General features: G+C 41.6%; 1 protein-coding gene across 1 annotated transcript in view; it reads left to right on the forward strand.

The window, feature by feature from the left end:
* The first annotated feature begins 7,999 nt into the window (after positions 1 to 7,999).
* Positions 8,000 to 17,569, forward strand: part of NYX (nyctalopin) — a 38,021-nt gene continuing 28,451 nt past the window's right edge. The window contains exons 1-2 of the mRNA XM_069760080.1: positions 8,000 to 8,182; positions 9,194 to 9,271. Coding sequence (XP_069616181.1) covers positions 9,250 to 9,271 — 22 coding nt within the window. The 5' untranslated portion in view covers positions 8,000 to 8,182; positions 9,194 to 9,249. The remainder of the gene's footprint in view (positions 8,183 to 9,193; positions 9,272 to 17,569) is intronic.

The following is a 17,569-nucleotide window of genomic DNA, read 5'->3' on the forward strand; positions in this document are numbered from 1 at the left end:
GGTCTGTACTGTATATATATCTTTGTCACCATAAAGGGGGGGTCTGTTATGATTAGGTAATTCAGTACCACAATGGACATAAAAGTCAGAGCACATACAGTGACCTGACAATAACCCAAAAACATAGAACGAGCTCTGAGACGTGGGAACTCTGCTGACCGCAATCCCTAATCCTCTCCAACCACACTAAAGGCAGCCGTGGATTGCGCCTAACGCTCCCTATGCAACTCGGCACAGCCTGAGAAACTAGCTAGCCTGAAGATAGAAAATAAGCTTACCTTGCCTCAGAGAAATACCCCAAAGGAAAAGGAAGCCCCCCACATATAATGACTGTGAGTAAGATGAAAAGACAAACGCAGAGATGAAATAGATTTAGCAAAGTGAGGCCCGACTTTCTGAACAGAGCGAGGATAGGAAAGGTAACTTTGCGGTCAACACAAAACCCTACAAACAACCACGCAAAGGGGGCAAAAAGACCCTCCGTACCGACTAATGGTACGGAGGTACACCCTCTGCGTCCCAGAGCTTCCAGCAAGCAAGAAAAAACCAAATAAGCAAGCTGGACAGAAAAAACAGCAAACAAAAATAACAAAAGCGGAACTTAGCTATGCAGAGCAGCAGGCCACAGGAATGATCCAGGAGGAAGCAAGTCCAATACTAGAACATTGACTGGAAGCCAGGATCAAAGCACTAGGTGGAGTTAAATAGAGCAGCACCTAACGACTTCACCACATCACCTGAGGAAGGAAACTCAGAAGGCGCAGTACCACTTTCCTCTACCAACGGAAGCTCATAGAGAGAATCAGCCGAAGTACCACTTGTGACCACAGGAGGGAGCTCTGCCACAGAATTCACAACAGTACCCCCCCCTTGAGGAGGGGTCACCGAACCTTCACCAGAGCCCCCAGGATGACCAGGATGAGCCATATGAAAGGCACGAACAAGATCGGGAGCATGGACATCAGAGGCAAAGACCCAGGAATTATCTCCCTGAGCATAACCCTTCCACTTAACCAGATACTGGAGTTTCCGTCTTGAAACACGAGAATCCAAAATCTTCTCCACAATATACTCCAACTCCCCCTCCACCAAAACCGGAGCAGGAGGATCAACAGATGGAACCATAGGTGCCACGTATCTCCGCAACAATGACCTATGGAATACGTTATGGATGGAAAAAGAATCTGGAAGGGTCAAACGAAAAGACACAGGATTAAGAACCTCAGAAATCCTATACGGACCAATGAAACGAGGTTTAAACTTAGGAGAGGAAACCTTCATAGGAATATGACGAGAAGACAACCAAACCAAATCCCCAACACGAAGTCGGGGACCCACACAGCGTCCGCGATTAGCGAAACGTTGAGCCTTCTCCTGGGACAAGGTCAAATTGTCCACTACATGAGTCCAAATCTGCTGCAACCTGTCCACCACAGTATCCACACCAGGACAGTCCGAAGACTCAACCTGCCCTGAAGAGAAACGAGGATGGAACCCAGAGTTGCAGAAAAACGGCGAAACCAAGGTAGCCGAGCTGGCCCGATTATTAAGGGCGAACTCAGCCAAAGGCAAAAAGGACACCCAGTCATCCTGATCAGCAGAAACAAAGCATCTCAGATATGTTTCCAAGGTCTGATTGGTTCGTTCGGTCTGGCCATTGGTCTGAGGATGGAAAGCCGAGGAAAAAGACAAGTCAATGCCCATCCTAGCACAAAAAGCTCGCCAAAACCTCGAAACAAACTGGGAACCTCTGTCAGAAGCGATATTCTCTGGAATGCCATGTAAATGAACCACATGCTGGAAGAACAATGGCACCAAATCAGAGGAGGAAGGTAATTTAGACAAGGGTACCAAATGGACCATCTTAGAGAAGCGATCACAAACCACCCAAATGACTGACATTTTTTGAGAGACGGGAAGATCTGAAATAAAATCCATAGAGATATGTGTCCAAGGCCTCTTCGGGACCGGAAAGGGCAAAAGCAACCCACTGGCACGAGAACAGCAGGGCTTAGCCCGAGCACAAATCCCACAGGACTGCACAAAAGAACGCACATCCCGCGACAGAGATGGCCACCAAAAGGATCTAGCCACTAACTCTCTGGTACCAAAGATTCCAGGATGACCAGCCAACACCGAACAATGAACCTCACAGATAACTTTATTCGTCCACCTATCAGGGACAAACAGTTTCTCCGCTGGGCAACGATCAGGTTTATTAGCCTGAAATTTTTGCAGCACCCGCCGCAAATCAGGGGAGATGGCAGACACAATTACTCCCTCTTTGAGAATACCCGCCGGCTCAGATAAACCCGGAGAGTCGGGCACAAAACTCCTAGACAGGGCATCCGCCTTCACATTTTTAGAGCCCGGAAGGTACGAAACCACAAAGTCAAAACGGGCAAAAAACAGCGACCAACGAGCCTGTCTAGGATTCAACCGCTTGGCAGACTCGAGATAAGTCAAGTTCTTATGATCAGTCAAGACCACCACGCGATGCTTAGTTCCTTCAAGCCAATGACGCCACTCCTCGAATGCCCACTTCATGGCCAGCAACTCTCGATTGCCAACATCATAATTTCGCTCAGCAGGCGAAAACTTCCTGGAAAAGAAGGCGCATGGTTTCATCACCGAGCAATCAGAACTTCTCTGCGACAAAACAGCCCCCGCTCCAATTTCAGAAGCATCAACCTCGACCTGGAACGGAAGCGAAACATCTGGTTGACACAACACAGGGGCAGAAGAAAAACGACGCTTTAACTCTTGAAAAGCTTCTACAGCAGCAGAAGACCAATTGACCACATCAGCACCCTTCTTGGTCAAATCGGTCAATGGTTTAGCAATACTAGAAAAATTGCAGATGAAGCGACGATAAAAATTAGCAAAGCCCAGGAACTTTTGCAGACTTTTCAGAGATGTCGGCTGAGTCCAATCATGGATGGCTTGGACCTTAACAGGGTCCATCTCGATAGTAGAAGGGGAAAAAATGAATCCCAAAAATGAAATCTTCTGAACACCAAAGAGACACTTTGATCCCTTTACAAACAAAGAATTAGCACGCAGGACCTGAAACACCGTTCTGACCTGCTTCACATGAGATTCCCAATCATCCGAGAAGACCAAAATATCATCCAAGTATACAATCAGGAATTTATCCAGGTACTCTCGGAAGATGTCATGCATAAAGGACTGAAACACTGATGGAGCATTGGCAAGTCCGAATGGCATTACTAGGTACTCAAAATGGCCCTCGGGCGTATTAAATGCAGTTTTCCATTCATCGCCTCGCTTAATACGCACAAGATTATACGCACCACGAAGATCTATCTTGGTGAACCAACTAGCCCCCTTAATCCAAGCAAACAAATCAGATAACAGCGGCAAGGGGTACTGAAATTTAACCGTGATCTTATTTAGAAGGCGGTTATCTATACAAGGTCTTAGCGAACCATCCTTCTTGGCCACAAAAAAGAACCCCGCTCCTAATGGCGACGATGACGGGCGAATGTGCCCCTTCTCCAAGGACTCCTTCACGTAACTCCGCATAGCGGCGTGCTCAGGCACAGATAAATTAAACAGTCGACCTTTTGAGAATTTACTACCAGGAATCAAATTGATAGCACAATCACAATCCCTATGCGGAGGTAGGGTATCGGACTTGGGCTCATCAAATACATCCCGGTAATCAGACAAGAACTCTGGGACCTCAGAAGGGGTGGATGACGAAATAGACAGAAATGGGACATCAGCATGTACCCCCTGACAACCCCAGCTGGACATAGACATGGATTTCCAATCTGATACTGGATTATGGACTTAGGTAGAGCAGCTTAGTATACATTTTTTGCAAAAAACGTATCAACCAAATACCCTGTTATTTACATCTTTTACTAGCACTTGCGGATTACTGCAAACATTTTTTCAAACTGAGTGTTTTTGGTTTTACCATTCTCTTTTGTGTCTTCAGGTTACTTGGTGGTGTGTGAACATGTTCTTACAGACTTGTTCTCTGTGCAGGTAGCCCATGTGTTCCTGTTTCCATAATTGTTCTCTTGTGTCTACAAGACTGGGGAGTTCCACCACTCCTCTTGGGCTAGCTGCACAAAAGCTGTTCTACCCTGTATGCACACATGGATTTTTCCTCTCTGAACCCTGTTCACACAGGTAATGTACAGATGATCAGGTTTTTAAATACATCAGATAGGGATTGCATACATTAGTTAGGACTGCTCTGATATGGGTATACCGTGAAGATTGGTAGAGCAGCTTAGTATACATTTTTTGCAAAAAACGTATCAACCAAATACCCTGTTATTTACATCTTTTACTAGCACTTGCGGATTACTGCAAACATTTTTTCAAACTGAGTGTTTTTGGTTTTACCATTCTCTTTTGTGTCTTCAGGTTTCTTGGTGGTGTGTGAACATGTTCTTACAGACTTGTTCTCTGTGCAGGTAGCCCATGTGTTCCTGTTTCCATAATTGTTCTCTTGTGTCTACAAGACTGGGGAGTTCCACCACTCCTCTTGGGCTAGCTGCACAAAAGCTGTTCTACCCTGTATGCACACATGGATTTTTCCTCTCTGAACCCTGTTCACACAGGTAATGTACAGATGATCAGGTTTTTAAATACATCAGTTAGGGATTGCATACATTAGTTAGGACTGCTCTGATATGGGTATACCGTGAAGATTGGTAGAGCAGCTTAGTATACATTTTTTGCAAAAAACGTATCAACCAAATACCCTGTTATTTACATCTTTTACTAGCACTTGCGGATTACTGCAAACATTTTTTCAAACTGAGTGTTTTTGGTTTTACCATTCTCTTTTGTGTCTTCAGGTTTCTTGGTGGTGTGTGAACATGTTCTTACAGACTTGTTCTCTGTGCAGGTAGCCCATGTGTTCCTGTTTCCATAATTGTTCTCTTGTGTCTACAAGACTGGGGAGTTCCACCACTCCTCTTGGGCTAGCTGCACAAAAGCTGTTCTACCCTGTATGCACACATGGATTTTTCCTCTCTGAACCCTGTTCACACAGGTAATGTACAGATGATCAGGTTTTTAAATACATCAGATAGGGATTGCATACATTAGTTAGGACTGCTCTGATATGGGTATACCGTGAAGATTGGTAGAGCAGCTTAGGATACATTTTTTGCAAAAAACGTATCAACCAAATACCCTGTTATTTACATCTTTTACTAGCACTTGCGGATTACTGCAAACATTTTTTCAAACTGAGTGTTTTTGGTTTTTCCATTCTCTTTTGTGTCTTCTGGATTATGGACTTGTAGCCATGGCAACCCCAACACGACCACATCATGCAGATTATGCAACACCAGAAAGCGAATAACCTCCTGATGTGCAGGAGCCATGCACATGGTCAGCTGGGTCCAGTACTGAGGCTTATTCTTGGCCAAAGGCGTAGCATCAATTCCTCTCAATGGAATAGGACACTGCAAGGGCTCCAAGAAAATCCCACATCGCCTAGCATACTCCAAGTCCATCAAATTCAGGGCAGCGCCTGAATCCACAAATGCCATGACAGACTAAGATGACAAAGAGCAGATCAAGGTAACGGACAAAAGAAATTTTGACTGTACCGTACCAATGGTGGCAGACCTAGCGAACCGCTTAGTGCGCTTAGGACAATCAGAGATAGCATGAGTGGAATCACCACAGTAGAAACACAGCCCATTCTGACGTCTGTGTTCTTGCCGTTCAACTCTGGTCAAAGTCCTATCGCACTGCATAGGCTCAGGTTTATGCTCAGATAATACCGCCAAATGGTGCACAGATTTACGCTCACGCAAGCGTCGACCGATCTGAATGGCCAAAGACATAGACTCATTCAGACCAGCAGGCATAGGAAATCCCACCATGACATCCTTAAGGGCTTCAGAGAGACCCTTTCTGAAAATAGCTGCGAGCGCACCTTCATTCCATTGAGTGAGTACGGACCACTTTCTAAATTTCTGACAATATACCTCTATCTCATCCTGACCCTGACACAGAGCCAGCAAATTTTTCTCTGCCTGATCCACTGAATTAGGTTCATCGTACAGCAATCCGAGCGCCAGGAAAAACGCATCAATATTACACAATGCAGGATCTCCTGGCGCAAGAGAAAATGCCCAGTCCTGAGGGTCGCCACGTAAAAAAGAAATTATGATCCTAACTTGTTGAACTGGGTCACCAGAGGAGCGAGGTTTCAAAGCCAGAAATAGTTTACAATTATTTTTGAAACTCAGAAATTTAGTTCTATCTCCAAAAAACAAATCAGGAATAGGAATTCTTGGTTCCAACATAGAATTCTGAACCACAAAGTCTTGAATATTTTGTACTCTTGCCGTGAGCTGATCCACACATGAAGACAGACCTTTAATGTCCATCGCTACACCTGTGTCCTGAACCACCCAAATGTCTAGGGGAAAAAAAAGGCAAAACACAGTGAAGAAAAAAAAATGGTCTCAGAACTTCTTTTTTCCCTCTATTGAGAATCATTAGTACTTATGGCTTCCAGTACTGTTATGATTAGGTAATTCAGTACCACAATGGACATAGAAGTCAGAGCACATACAGTGACCTGACAATAACCCAAAAACATAGAACGAGCTCTGAGACGTGGGAACTCTGCTGACCGCAATCCCTAATCCTCTCCAACCACACTAAAGGCAGCCGTGGATTGCGCCTAACGCTCCCTATGCAACTCGGCACAGCCTGAGAAACTAGCTAGCCTGAAGATAGAAAATAAGCCTACCTTGCCTCAGAGAAATACCCCAAAGGAAAAGGCAGCCCCCCACATATAATGACTGTGAGTAAGATGAAAAGACAAACACAGAGATGAAATAGATTTAGCAAAGTGAGGCCCGACTTTCTGAACAGAGCGAGGATAGGAAAGGTAACTTTGCGGTCAACACAAAACCCTACAAACAACCACGCAAAGGGGGCAAAAAGACCCTCCGTACCGACTAACGGTACGGAGGTACACCCTCTGCGTCCCAGAGCTTCCAGCAAGCAAGAAAAAACCAAATAAGCAAGCTGGACAGAAAAAACAGCAAACAAAAATAACAAAAGCGGAACTTAGCTATGCAGAGCAGCAGGCCACAGGAACGATCCAGGAGGAAGCAAGTCCAATACTAGAACATTGACTGGAAGCCAGGATCAAAGCACTAGGTGGAGTTAAATAGAGCAGCACCTAACGACTTCACCACATCACCTGAGGAAGGAAACTCAGAAGCCGCAGTACCACTTTCCTCCACCAACGGAAGCTCATAGAGAGAATCAGCCGAAGTACCACTTGTGACCACAGGAGGGAGCTCTGCCACAGAATTCACAACAGGGGTCCCAGACACATTTCTCGCACAGGGGCACAAGCTGTCAGTGTCCGCCCCTGCTACTATGTAACTTGATAGGGTTCTGTGCAATACAATGAAACATCAAGATATTTTTATTAATGTGCCAGTTTGGTTAAAAAAGTATGGTGTGCCTTCATATTTGGAAGGAATGTCCAAATTTGAATGACAGAAAAACGGCAGGTGGTGGTCACCTGACTCCCTGTCAGAAGAAGAAACTTAAAGACCACTGGTGGGGAGAGTTGTGTGCAACGTCATCTGTACAAATGAGTAGACAGTAGATGAGCATTATTTTCTTTATACTTTTTGACCACCCTAGATTTGAAATAGTGAACAATTCATTTACCATAATAATGAAGGCCCTGGATTTCATGTAAAGAAGACACTAGATACATGCTATAGAATGAAATACAGGTCTTAATTGTATATTGTTCATATCTATTTTTAACACTAAACCATTTTTATTATACTTTTCATGTCATCAAAAATCACTAAATATCAACTTAATTTGCATTATGCAACTTATGTTTGTTTGTTCTCATTCGTCTGGATATATAGCAATACAGTATTGACTGCATGGCTCAAAGCCAAAAAAGGCTGTGATATTATTTCAGGCATAGACCGGATTGATTTGTCACCAATCTGTGTCTTGCTGTTCAGGCAATCACATTCTTACATTTCCTGCCTAATCCTTATTTGATACTAAGGATTTAAGGGCCATTAAATGATCATTTTCAGAGAGGAACAATCCAAATGGATGGGCATGCAAGGGAGAGAAGGATCATTCTGAGACATGAAACGACAGGAGCACACAGCCACAAAACTAGGTACGATGATTAATCAGTTCCATGTAAAATGTTCCGTTTAACATCAATTGTCTAAGATTAAGTTTATAGATAATGTTTCTGCTAAATACCATGTTATGGAAATGTTATAAAATATTGGGAAAGAGCAACACTGAGTTATTACATTTGCCTAAATGTTAATTTGTTTTATTTTTTTCCTGTAGTTGTTAAAGAAAGATTTGCACTAGAGAGACTTCAGTCTAATTAATGTTTTTCTTTAGTTCTTATAAGACATTATTGCACACATTAATATATGTTTAAGATATAGAGATGATGCTCGCATCGGCATCAGGCAAACCTGGGCATATGCCAGCAAATAGCGGATTTGAGCAGCTGATACAGATCTGGGTAAACATGTTCTATAACAGACCAACAAAACAGTCTGAGAGTAAAGAGACTACGCAAACATTAAATAATTAGTCCATTTATACAATATTGTACAATATATATAAAAAGAATTGGAGGTGGTATTTTTATTTATAACATTTCTTTTTTGCTGACAAATCTTTTTTGTTGATTTTAGTACAAAATCCAACCATTGAACTCTACATCATCACTGGGCAATTTCAATAGTATACGTCACTATCAATATATTAATCAGTTTTCATTATCCATTATTACTAAACAGTCATAATACATTTTTATACATGTGTGTTGTAAGCTGCTATAGGATGCAAGAGAATATTACATAGAATGTTAGAGACCTCCAGGGTCATCGTGTCCATCTGCCTGCTCAATGCAGGATTCACTAAACCATCTCAGACAAATGTCTGTCCAGCCTCTGTTTGAAGACTTCCATTGAAGGAGAACTCACTACCTCTCCTGGCAGCCTGCTCCGCTCATTGATCACCATCACTGTCAAAAAGCTTTTCTCTAATATCAAATCTATACCTTCTCCATTTCAGTTTTGTTCCCATTGCTTCTCGTATCAGATCTATCAGATATATACAAGCACTGCAATTTCACAGACTGTTTCTATCCACTGTGTTACAGATAAAGGTCCCTTTTTAGAATATTTCTGAAATGCTCTGGTCTAATGGAAGAAGAAAATGTTTGTCAACATTTTCCTTGGTAAGACTTTTATTGATTTTCACATTATCTGCATGAAATAAACAATTTGTCATCTAGTTGGGTTTCCTCGGCAAATGACCGCAGTCATGTCAATATAAATTTTTAACCATATAGTCCAATAAGGAATTTACAACTGCAGTACAAAAACTATAAAATCATTATGGACATTTTGAAATATCAATAATTATACCAAAATGTGGAGTTGCATAAGAATTATAATATTATAATTCATTCGCTACTTTACTCAGAAAACGTCTAACTTCTTAAAGATACGATCTATCGTACTGAAATTTGGACTATACATACCTTGGTTCATGAACAACTGATGTTTTAAACAAGTGTTGAAAATGTCCCCGTTTTGCATCCAAGAACACCTGCATGCGCTGTTCCATGTTGTTGAATTTATTCTGCAGAACATCTGGAGTCATAGCCTGAATTTCTCGCTGTATGTTCTCTCGGTGTTTCTGTAATGTTCGTGGTTTGTTTCTGTACACTCAACCTTTCAAATGGCCCCAAAAAAAAATAGTCCAATGGTGTTAAATCAACACTGTGACTCTGTACTGGCAAACATAATCTTGGCCGCTCGTTGACAAGTGGAATACAACATGCCTGTCTCCTGGTAAAGCCTGTGCAACAATTTACGTGTGGGAGCCCGAAGTCGCTGTTTCACATCTTGAATTGTATCCTCAGACATTTCCGAATGTCCTCCATCATGCCAATCCAGTAATGTTCCTATACGTTCCAGTTTATTTACCTATGACAGAATACATGGTTTGGATGGTGGATTACGACCTTCAAACATGTTTAGAAACTCACTTTGGCACCTCTTTAGGAACTCCGATTTCCAATAATTATTCACAATGAAGACTCACTCCTCCAAACTGTATCTGTACATTGGTAAACTAAGAAGGAATTAATCAGGAGTGAAATGCAAGCACCACACATAAACTACCGACGTGAAGGAAGGCGTGCAGCAAGTTTATCTCATAGTGGAGACGGGGTGACAAGTCGGCGAGACCACTTGGCTTGAAGATATTTCTTGTCACGGTCACCTAGATTCATTGCACTCTAATTTCTCATGAAGCAAAGTATGTACAGTCCAAATGTCAGTACGTTTGACATTCTCTTTTGGAAGTTGCAGCAATTTTTCCAGGTAAAGTAGAGAGTGAATCACCCTGTATTTTATATCCCTCCCTTCTAGTCCTTTTTAAGGCTCCATTCACACCTAACTATTATAGTCTATCAGTGATTTACAGGTCCTTCTCAAAAAATTAGCATATAGTGTTAAATTTCATTATTTACCATAATGTAATGATTACAATTAAACTTTCATATATTATAGATTCATTATCCACCAACTGAAATTTGTCAGGTCTTTTATTGTTTTAATACTGATGATTTTGGCATACAACTCCTGATAACCCAAAAAACCTGTCTCAATAAATTAGCATATCAAGAAAAGGTTCTCTAAATGACCTATTACCCTAATCTTCTGAATCAACTAATTAACTCTAAACACATGAAAAAGATACCTGAGGCTTTTATAAACTCCCTGCCTGGTTCATTACTCAAAACCCCCATCATGGGTAAGACTAGCGACCTGACAGATGTCAAGAAGGCCATCATTGACACCCTCAAGCAAGAGGGTAAGACCCAGAAAGAAATTTCTCAACAAATAGGCTGTTCCCAGAGTGCTGTATCAAGGCACCTCAATGGTAAGTCTGTTGGAAGGAAACAATGTGGCAGAAAACGCTGTACAACGAGAAGAGGAGACCGGACCCTGAGGAAGATTGTGGAGAAGGACTGATTCCAGACCTTGGGGAACCTGAGGAAGCAGTGGACTGAGTCTGGTGTGGAAACATCCAGAGCCACCGTGCACAGGCGTGTGCAGGAAATGGGCTACAGGTGCCGCATTCCCCAGGTAAAGCCACTTTTGAGCTACAGAGAAGCAGCACTGGACTGTTGCTAAGTGGTCCCAAGTACTTTTTTCTGATGAAAGCAAATTTTGCATGTCATTCGGAAATCAAGGTGCCAGAGTCTGGAGGAAGACTGGGGAGAAGGAAATGCCAAAATGCCTGAAGTCCAGTGTCAAGTACCCACAGTCAGTGATGGTGTGGGGTGCCATGTCAGCTGCTGGTGTTGGTCCACTGTGTTTCATCAAGGGCAGGGTCAATGCAGCTAGCTATCAGGAGATTTTGGAGCACTTCATGCTTCCATCGGCTGAAATGCTTTATGGAGATGAAGATTTCATTTTTCAGCACGACCTGGCACCTGCTCACAGTGCCAAAACCACTGGTAAATGGTTTACTGACCATGGTATTACTGTGCTCAATTGGCCTGCCAACTCTCCTGACCTGAACCCCATAGAGAATCTGTGGGATATTGTGAAGAGAAAGTTGAGAGACGCAAGACCCAACACTCTGGATGAGCTTAAGGCCGCTATTGAAGCATCCTGGGCCTCCATAACATCTCAGCAGTGTCACAGGCTGATTGCCTCCATGCCACGCCGCATTGAAGCAGTCATTTCTGCCAAAGGATTCCCGACCAAGTATTGAGTGCATAACTGAACATTATTATTTGATGGTTTTTTGTTTGTTATTAAAAAACACTTTTATTTGATTGGATGGGTGAAATATGCTAATTTATTGAGACAGGTTTTTTGGGTTATCAGGAGTTGTATGCCAAAATCATCAGTATTAAAACAATAAAAGACCTGACAAATTTCAGTTGGTGGATAATGAATCTATAATATATGAAAGTTTAATTGTAATCATTACATTATGGTAAATAATGAAATTTAACACTATATGCTAATTTTTTGAGAAGGACCTGTAAATGCCCACAAACTATGTGGAGACATGTTCACGTTTGGCCCAATTCATGAAATAAGCACACGTTAAGTAAAATGGTCTTTGATGTAACTATGGACATGGATGCCAGATGTGACAAGTTGGCCTTTCACAGGAGCCTTGTTATAGTTGATCATACAGCAACAAGGAGGATCAGTGTGAGTGAAGGGATCTGTGAATGTATTGGTCATGACTCCTATTTCTGCCCCAAAAAACGCAATGCAAAATAACATGAATTATAAAGTTGTACGGTATGATTCCATAAATTCTTTCACATTATGACATTTTCTGGATTATTGGATTTAACTCAGATTAACAGTGGCCTACCTACTGAAGATTTAGGGAAACTAAACTGCTGTAGGGTCACTGGTTGGCTTATGCTGCCATTATACTGGAAGCTCACTGATTGGAAAAGCGAAGTTCCAGCATTCAACTTCAAAATTCTAATTCTATTTCCTTTATTCCATGAGATTAAAATCCAATAATTAAAATAAAAAACATCTAAATTGAGAACATAGCCATATGAGCCACAAATGCCTACACTGGCTTGGATGTTTCTGTATTTTATCACATTGGCTTTTAATTTCATGGAATAAATGCATAGATTTTTTTCTTTTGAAGACGAGTAGTGGAACATAATTTTTTTTGGCTATATCTATACTATGTGCATCCATTAGCCAACTGAGACCCATTTAAGTGCACCCTCCATCAATTCACTACGTGCATTAACTATATTGGATATTTATTTCCTAAACGGTGAAAAACTTTTTTTTATATATATATGAAGCGCTCTGTATACACGTATAAATGGCTCCCAGTTCAATAATATCAGCATAAATCTAAAGTATCTCGCCCTAGAGGTAGACAAATGCAGTCAGAATGATCTCAGGTTATCAATTTTGAATAATACAGTCGTTCTACAGTGGGTACGGAAAGTATTCAGACCCCTTTAAATAAAAAAAAAAAAGAGTGATACAGCGGGAAACAGAATTTTGCATTAAAATTCAATATTTTTTAATCCTTAAGTAAAACTGATATTCTGGTGTACCACACAATTGAGATTATATTTCGCACATTACAGCATAGTGCACATATGCAGCGTTGAGACTTCAGTTTACATAGTAAGGTGACTATACAGTGGGTATGGAAAGTTTTCAGACCCCTTTAAATTTTTCACTCTTTGTTTCATTGCAGCCATTTGGTAAATTCAAAAAAGTTAAGTTTTTTTCTCATTAATGTACACTCTGCACCCCATCTTGACTGAAAAAAAACAAATGTAGACATTTTTGCAAATTTATTAAAAAAGAAAAACTGAAATATCACATGGTTACAAGTATTCAGACACTTTGCTCAGACATATTTAAGTCACATGCTGTCCATTTCCTTGTGATCCTCCTTGAGATGGTTCTACTCCTTCATTGGAGTCCAGCTGTGTTTAATTAAACTGATAGGACTTGATTTGGAAATGCACACACCTGCAACATTTTAGCACAACCTCTTGTTGCACCAAATTTTGCAAGTTTTCAAAGCTTTTTACACCAGAATCCTAGCGTAAAACCACTCATGCATCAGGCCCTATGCATCCAACTGTATCTTTAGGAATATTCAATGCCTTTGCTTTCTTATTGTTTTCTTTTCCTCATTTATGTAAGACAGTGATCTTAACTTTTTGGACCACTTTCTGCACATATTTCTAACATAAAATCAAATGTCACATTAAACAAACCTCTAGCTAGTCCAGGCCTTTAATGACTTTTATCTCAAGCACACCTGATGCTACTAGTGAATCCCTTGATTAGCTACATCAGGTGTTCTGAAAAGGGAATATGTCAGTAGGATCAGTCCTCCTAAGCTATCTACATCAGGGGTCCCCAACTCCAGTCCTCAAGGCCCACCAACATGTCATGTTTTCAGGATTTCCTTAGTCTTGCCCAGGTAATAATTGCATCACCTGTGCAATGCAAAGGAAATCCTGAAAACATGACCTGTTGGTGGGCCTTGAGGACTGGAGTTGGGGACCCCTGATCTACATGGACATGCAGGTCATAGGAATTTGAACAAAATGACAGGTAACTAACACAGAACAGGAGAAATTTATTTATTTTTCTTCCAAACACATTTTTGAAGCTCTTGAGTTCAGTTGAATTGCAACAGTATTGCAACTCTGTCTGCTTGTGAGATGGAAGCTGAAGCTGAGAAGAACCTACAGATGTATCAGGTATAATCACACACAGCTCTGCAGTGAGATCAGGAGAGTAGAGAATGGCCATTACTCATTACACTGGTAACTCCCCTTCATGGAAAATTAACCCTGGAGGCAGAATTATCTTTGTGGCAATATCCTCCAAGCCTGATGGGATACAGGGATGACTTTTTTCAGCAGACTATAATCTATATGCCCATATTAATAGTTTTGAAAGGTTAAATGTGGTGACAGATTTCCTTTAAAGGGAATCTGTCATTAGAAAATAATGCTATTATCCTGCAGATATGGGGTTAATCTGCATGTTAATAGTGTTAATAACTTGCCCAGCACCCGCACTTACCCGAATGCTGCGGAGAGAAAATTAACTTTATTCCCCCCAGCAGCGTTAGTGGTTTCAGTCACAGAGGTGGCGCTGGTCCAGTTACTACTCTGAGTATACAGAGAAGGGGCTGTAACCACACCCCTGGCACTGACTGTCCAGCTATCAGTCAGGACTGGGGGCACGGTACTGAACCAGCGCTGGCGCTGCCCCATGTCTGACACTGGAATGTTGCGGGGGGAATAAAGTTACCGTAATTTTCTCCCTGCAGCATTCGGGTAAATGCAGGCATCAGCAGGTTAACCCCTTTCTGGCATTGGAAGTACTATTCCGTCCATGCGACCTGGGACTTTATTCCCATGGACGGAATAGTATGTCACATGCGATCAGCTGCCGCACTCCCGGGGGACCGTGGCTGATCGTGCATGCCATATACAAAATTAGTATCCCATAGTGGGACAAAATGTAAAAGTTAGAATGAATTTAAAAAAAAAAAAATGTTTAATAATGTAAAAATATTAAAAAAAACAAAACAAAATAATGATAAAAAAATTAATATTTATTCCATCGAATAAATATTTGAATTAAAAAAATCTAAACAGTAAAAGTACACATATTTAGTATCGTCGCATTCATAACGACCCGTCCTATAAAACTGTCCCACTAGTTAACCCCTTTAGTGAACACCATAAAAACAAACAAGGCAAAAAAACAATGCTTTATCATCATACCGCCGAACAAAAAGTGGAATAACATAAGACAGATATAAATAAACGTGGTACCGTTGAAAACATCATCTTGTCCCGCAAAAAAACAAGCTGTGATATAGCTCCATCACCGGAAAAATAAAAAAGTTATAACTCTCAGAATAAAGCGATGCAAAAATAATTATTTTTTATGTAAAATAGGTTTTATTGTTTAAAAGCGCTAAAACATAAAAAAAATACAAATTAGGTATCTCTGTCATCGTACTGACTGCTTTATCAATTTTACCAGATGTGGAACAGTATAAGCGGCCCCCCTCGGAATAAAAGCGATCAAAAATGTCATGTGCCTGAAAATAGTACTGTAACGGGGTCTACCAAGCTGGGGTACCTCTTTCAGTACCACCCTGTGTTTCAGGAGGTCCAATCTGCTTTGGCTGGAGTCTGAATGAAGGACGCTGGCTGCAATTGCTTGGTTACATATTGGGCGCATATAAAAGATCAATGCTTCTCCACGTAATTCCAGTCTGACAACACTTTACTCACAGGACACAGAATATATCACACAGATACAGAGGGCAGGCCAATAGAAAAGCGGCAGGCCAGACATACATTACAATAGCAGCAGGTGGCCGGAGCCTGCCGATATTTACTGTGGGAATTACAAAGGTGGGGGGCGGACAAAAGGGGAATATCGTGTCCCCTCTGCCCAGGGGCACAGCCTGTGGGCTGATGCATTAGGGACATGCGTCTCACATGGAACCTATTATACATACATATAACTGCACAACATATTCTGGGTGCTGAGTGGTTCCATAACACGTAACAAGTACCAATAAAAACGTTGACTCATCCCTCAAAAAACAAGACCTCACATGACTCTGTGGGCCAAAATATGGAAAAATTATAGCTCTCAAAATGTGGTGATGCAAAAACTATTTTTTGTGATAAAAAGCGTCTTATAGTGTGTGACAGCTGCCAAACAAACACCCACTATAAATAGTAAATCAACCCCTCTTTATCACCCCCTTAGTTATAAAATAATAAAATAAAAAAAGTATTTATTTCCATCTTCCCATTAGGGTTAGGGTTGGGGCTAAAGTTAGGATTACGATTACGGTTGGGATTAGGGTTAGGTTTGTGGTTAGGGTTAAGGTTAGGGTTGGGATTAGGGTTAGGGTTGAAGTTAGAATTGGGGGTTTCCACTGTTTAGGCACATCACGGGCTCTCCAAACGCGACATGGCGTCCGATCACAATTACAGCCAATTTTGCATTGAAAAAGTCAAATGGCGCTCCTTTCCTCCCGAGCTCTACCATGCGCCCAAACAGTGGTTTAGCCCCACATATGGGGTAACCGCGTACTCAGGACAAATTGCACAATAACTTTTGGGGTCCAATTTCTCCTGTTACCCTTGGGAAAATAAAAAAAATTGGATTTGAAATAATTTTTTGGTTCATTTTTTTTTAAACATTCCAAAAATTCCTGTGAAGCACCAGAAGGGTTAATAAGCTTCTTGAATGTGGTTTTGCGCACCTTGAGGGGTGCAGTTTTTAGAATGGTGTCACTTTGGTTGGTATTTCCATTCTCATTATGTATTTTTCTTATAGATTTTTTCTAGTAGGAGCCAGGTAGCAAAGCTGTATTTTGTCTCAATGCGTAGCAGGGGCCCAGCCAGATCCGATGGCACCAAACCTCTTAGGATCATCCATTAAGGAGTTATGACCCATCATCAGTTTTGGAGTTTTTAGCTGCTAATTGACATGATCCATCTGCTTATATCTTTTGTACTACCACTGCTTGTATTTGCATATATGGCCATTGTATATGTATTGTGTATTGTCTAGTGTGCCCTTAAGGCAATTGAATATATAATTTAACCTTGGTCTGTTCTTTTATCTCAATCCACGAACACACGTCGGTTTCTCGGCATAACTTTCCATGTTACCGGGGCTGGTTTCTGACCCTATTTAGTCCCGTAAATGGACTGGGCTTATACCTAACCAGGAACTGGTGGCAGTTCTACCGGGATGACCAGGTGCTTTCACTTGTGCTAGTGAAAGGGGCCTTTCAGCCTGACAGGGTTGTGAGCGATTGTGGTGCCACGTCAGTGACTGCGTGGGCTACATTCTCTCACTCCCTGTGCCTCCCTGTGCTCGTGTGGACAGTGGGTGACCTTACGTGTCCCTGGGAGTGACGTCATGTTAGTGCAAGTGTGGAG

The sequence above is a fragment of the Ranitomeya imitator genome, chromosome 3, assembly GCF_032444005.1.
Source record: "Ranitomeya imitator isolate aRanImi1 chromosome 3, aRanImi1.pri, whole genome shotgun sequence".
NCBI classification, from domain to species: domain Eukaryota; kingdom Metazoa; phylum Chordata; class Amphibia; order Anura; family Dendrobatidae; genus Ranitomeya; species Ranitomeya imitator.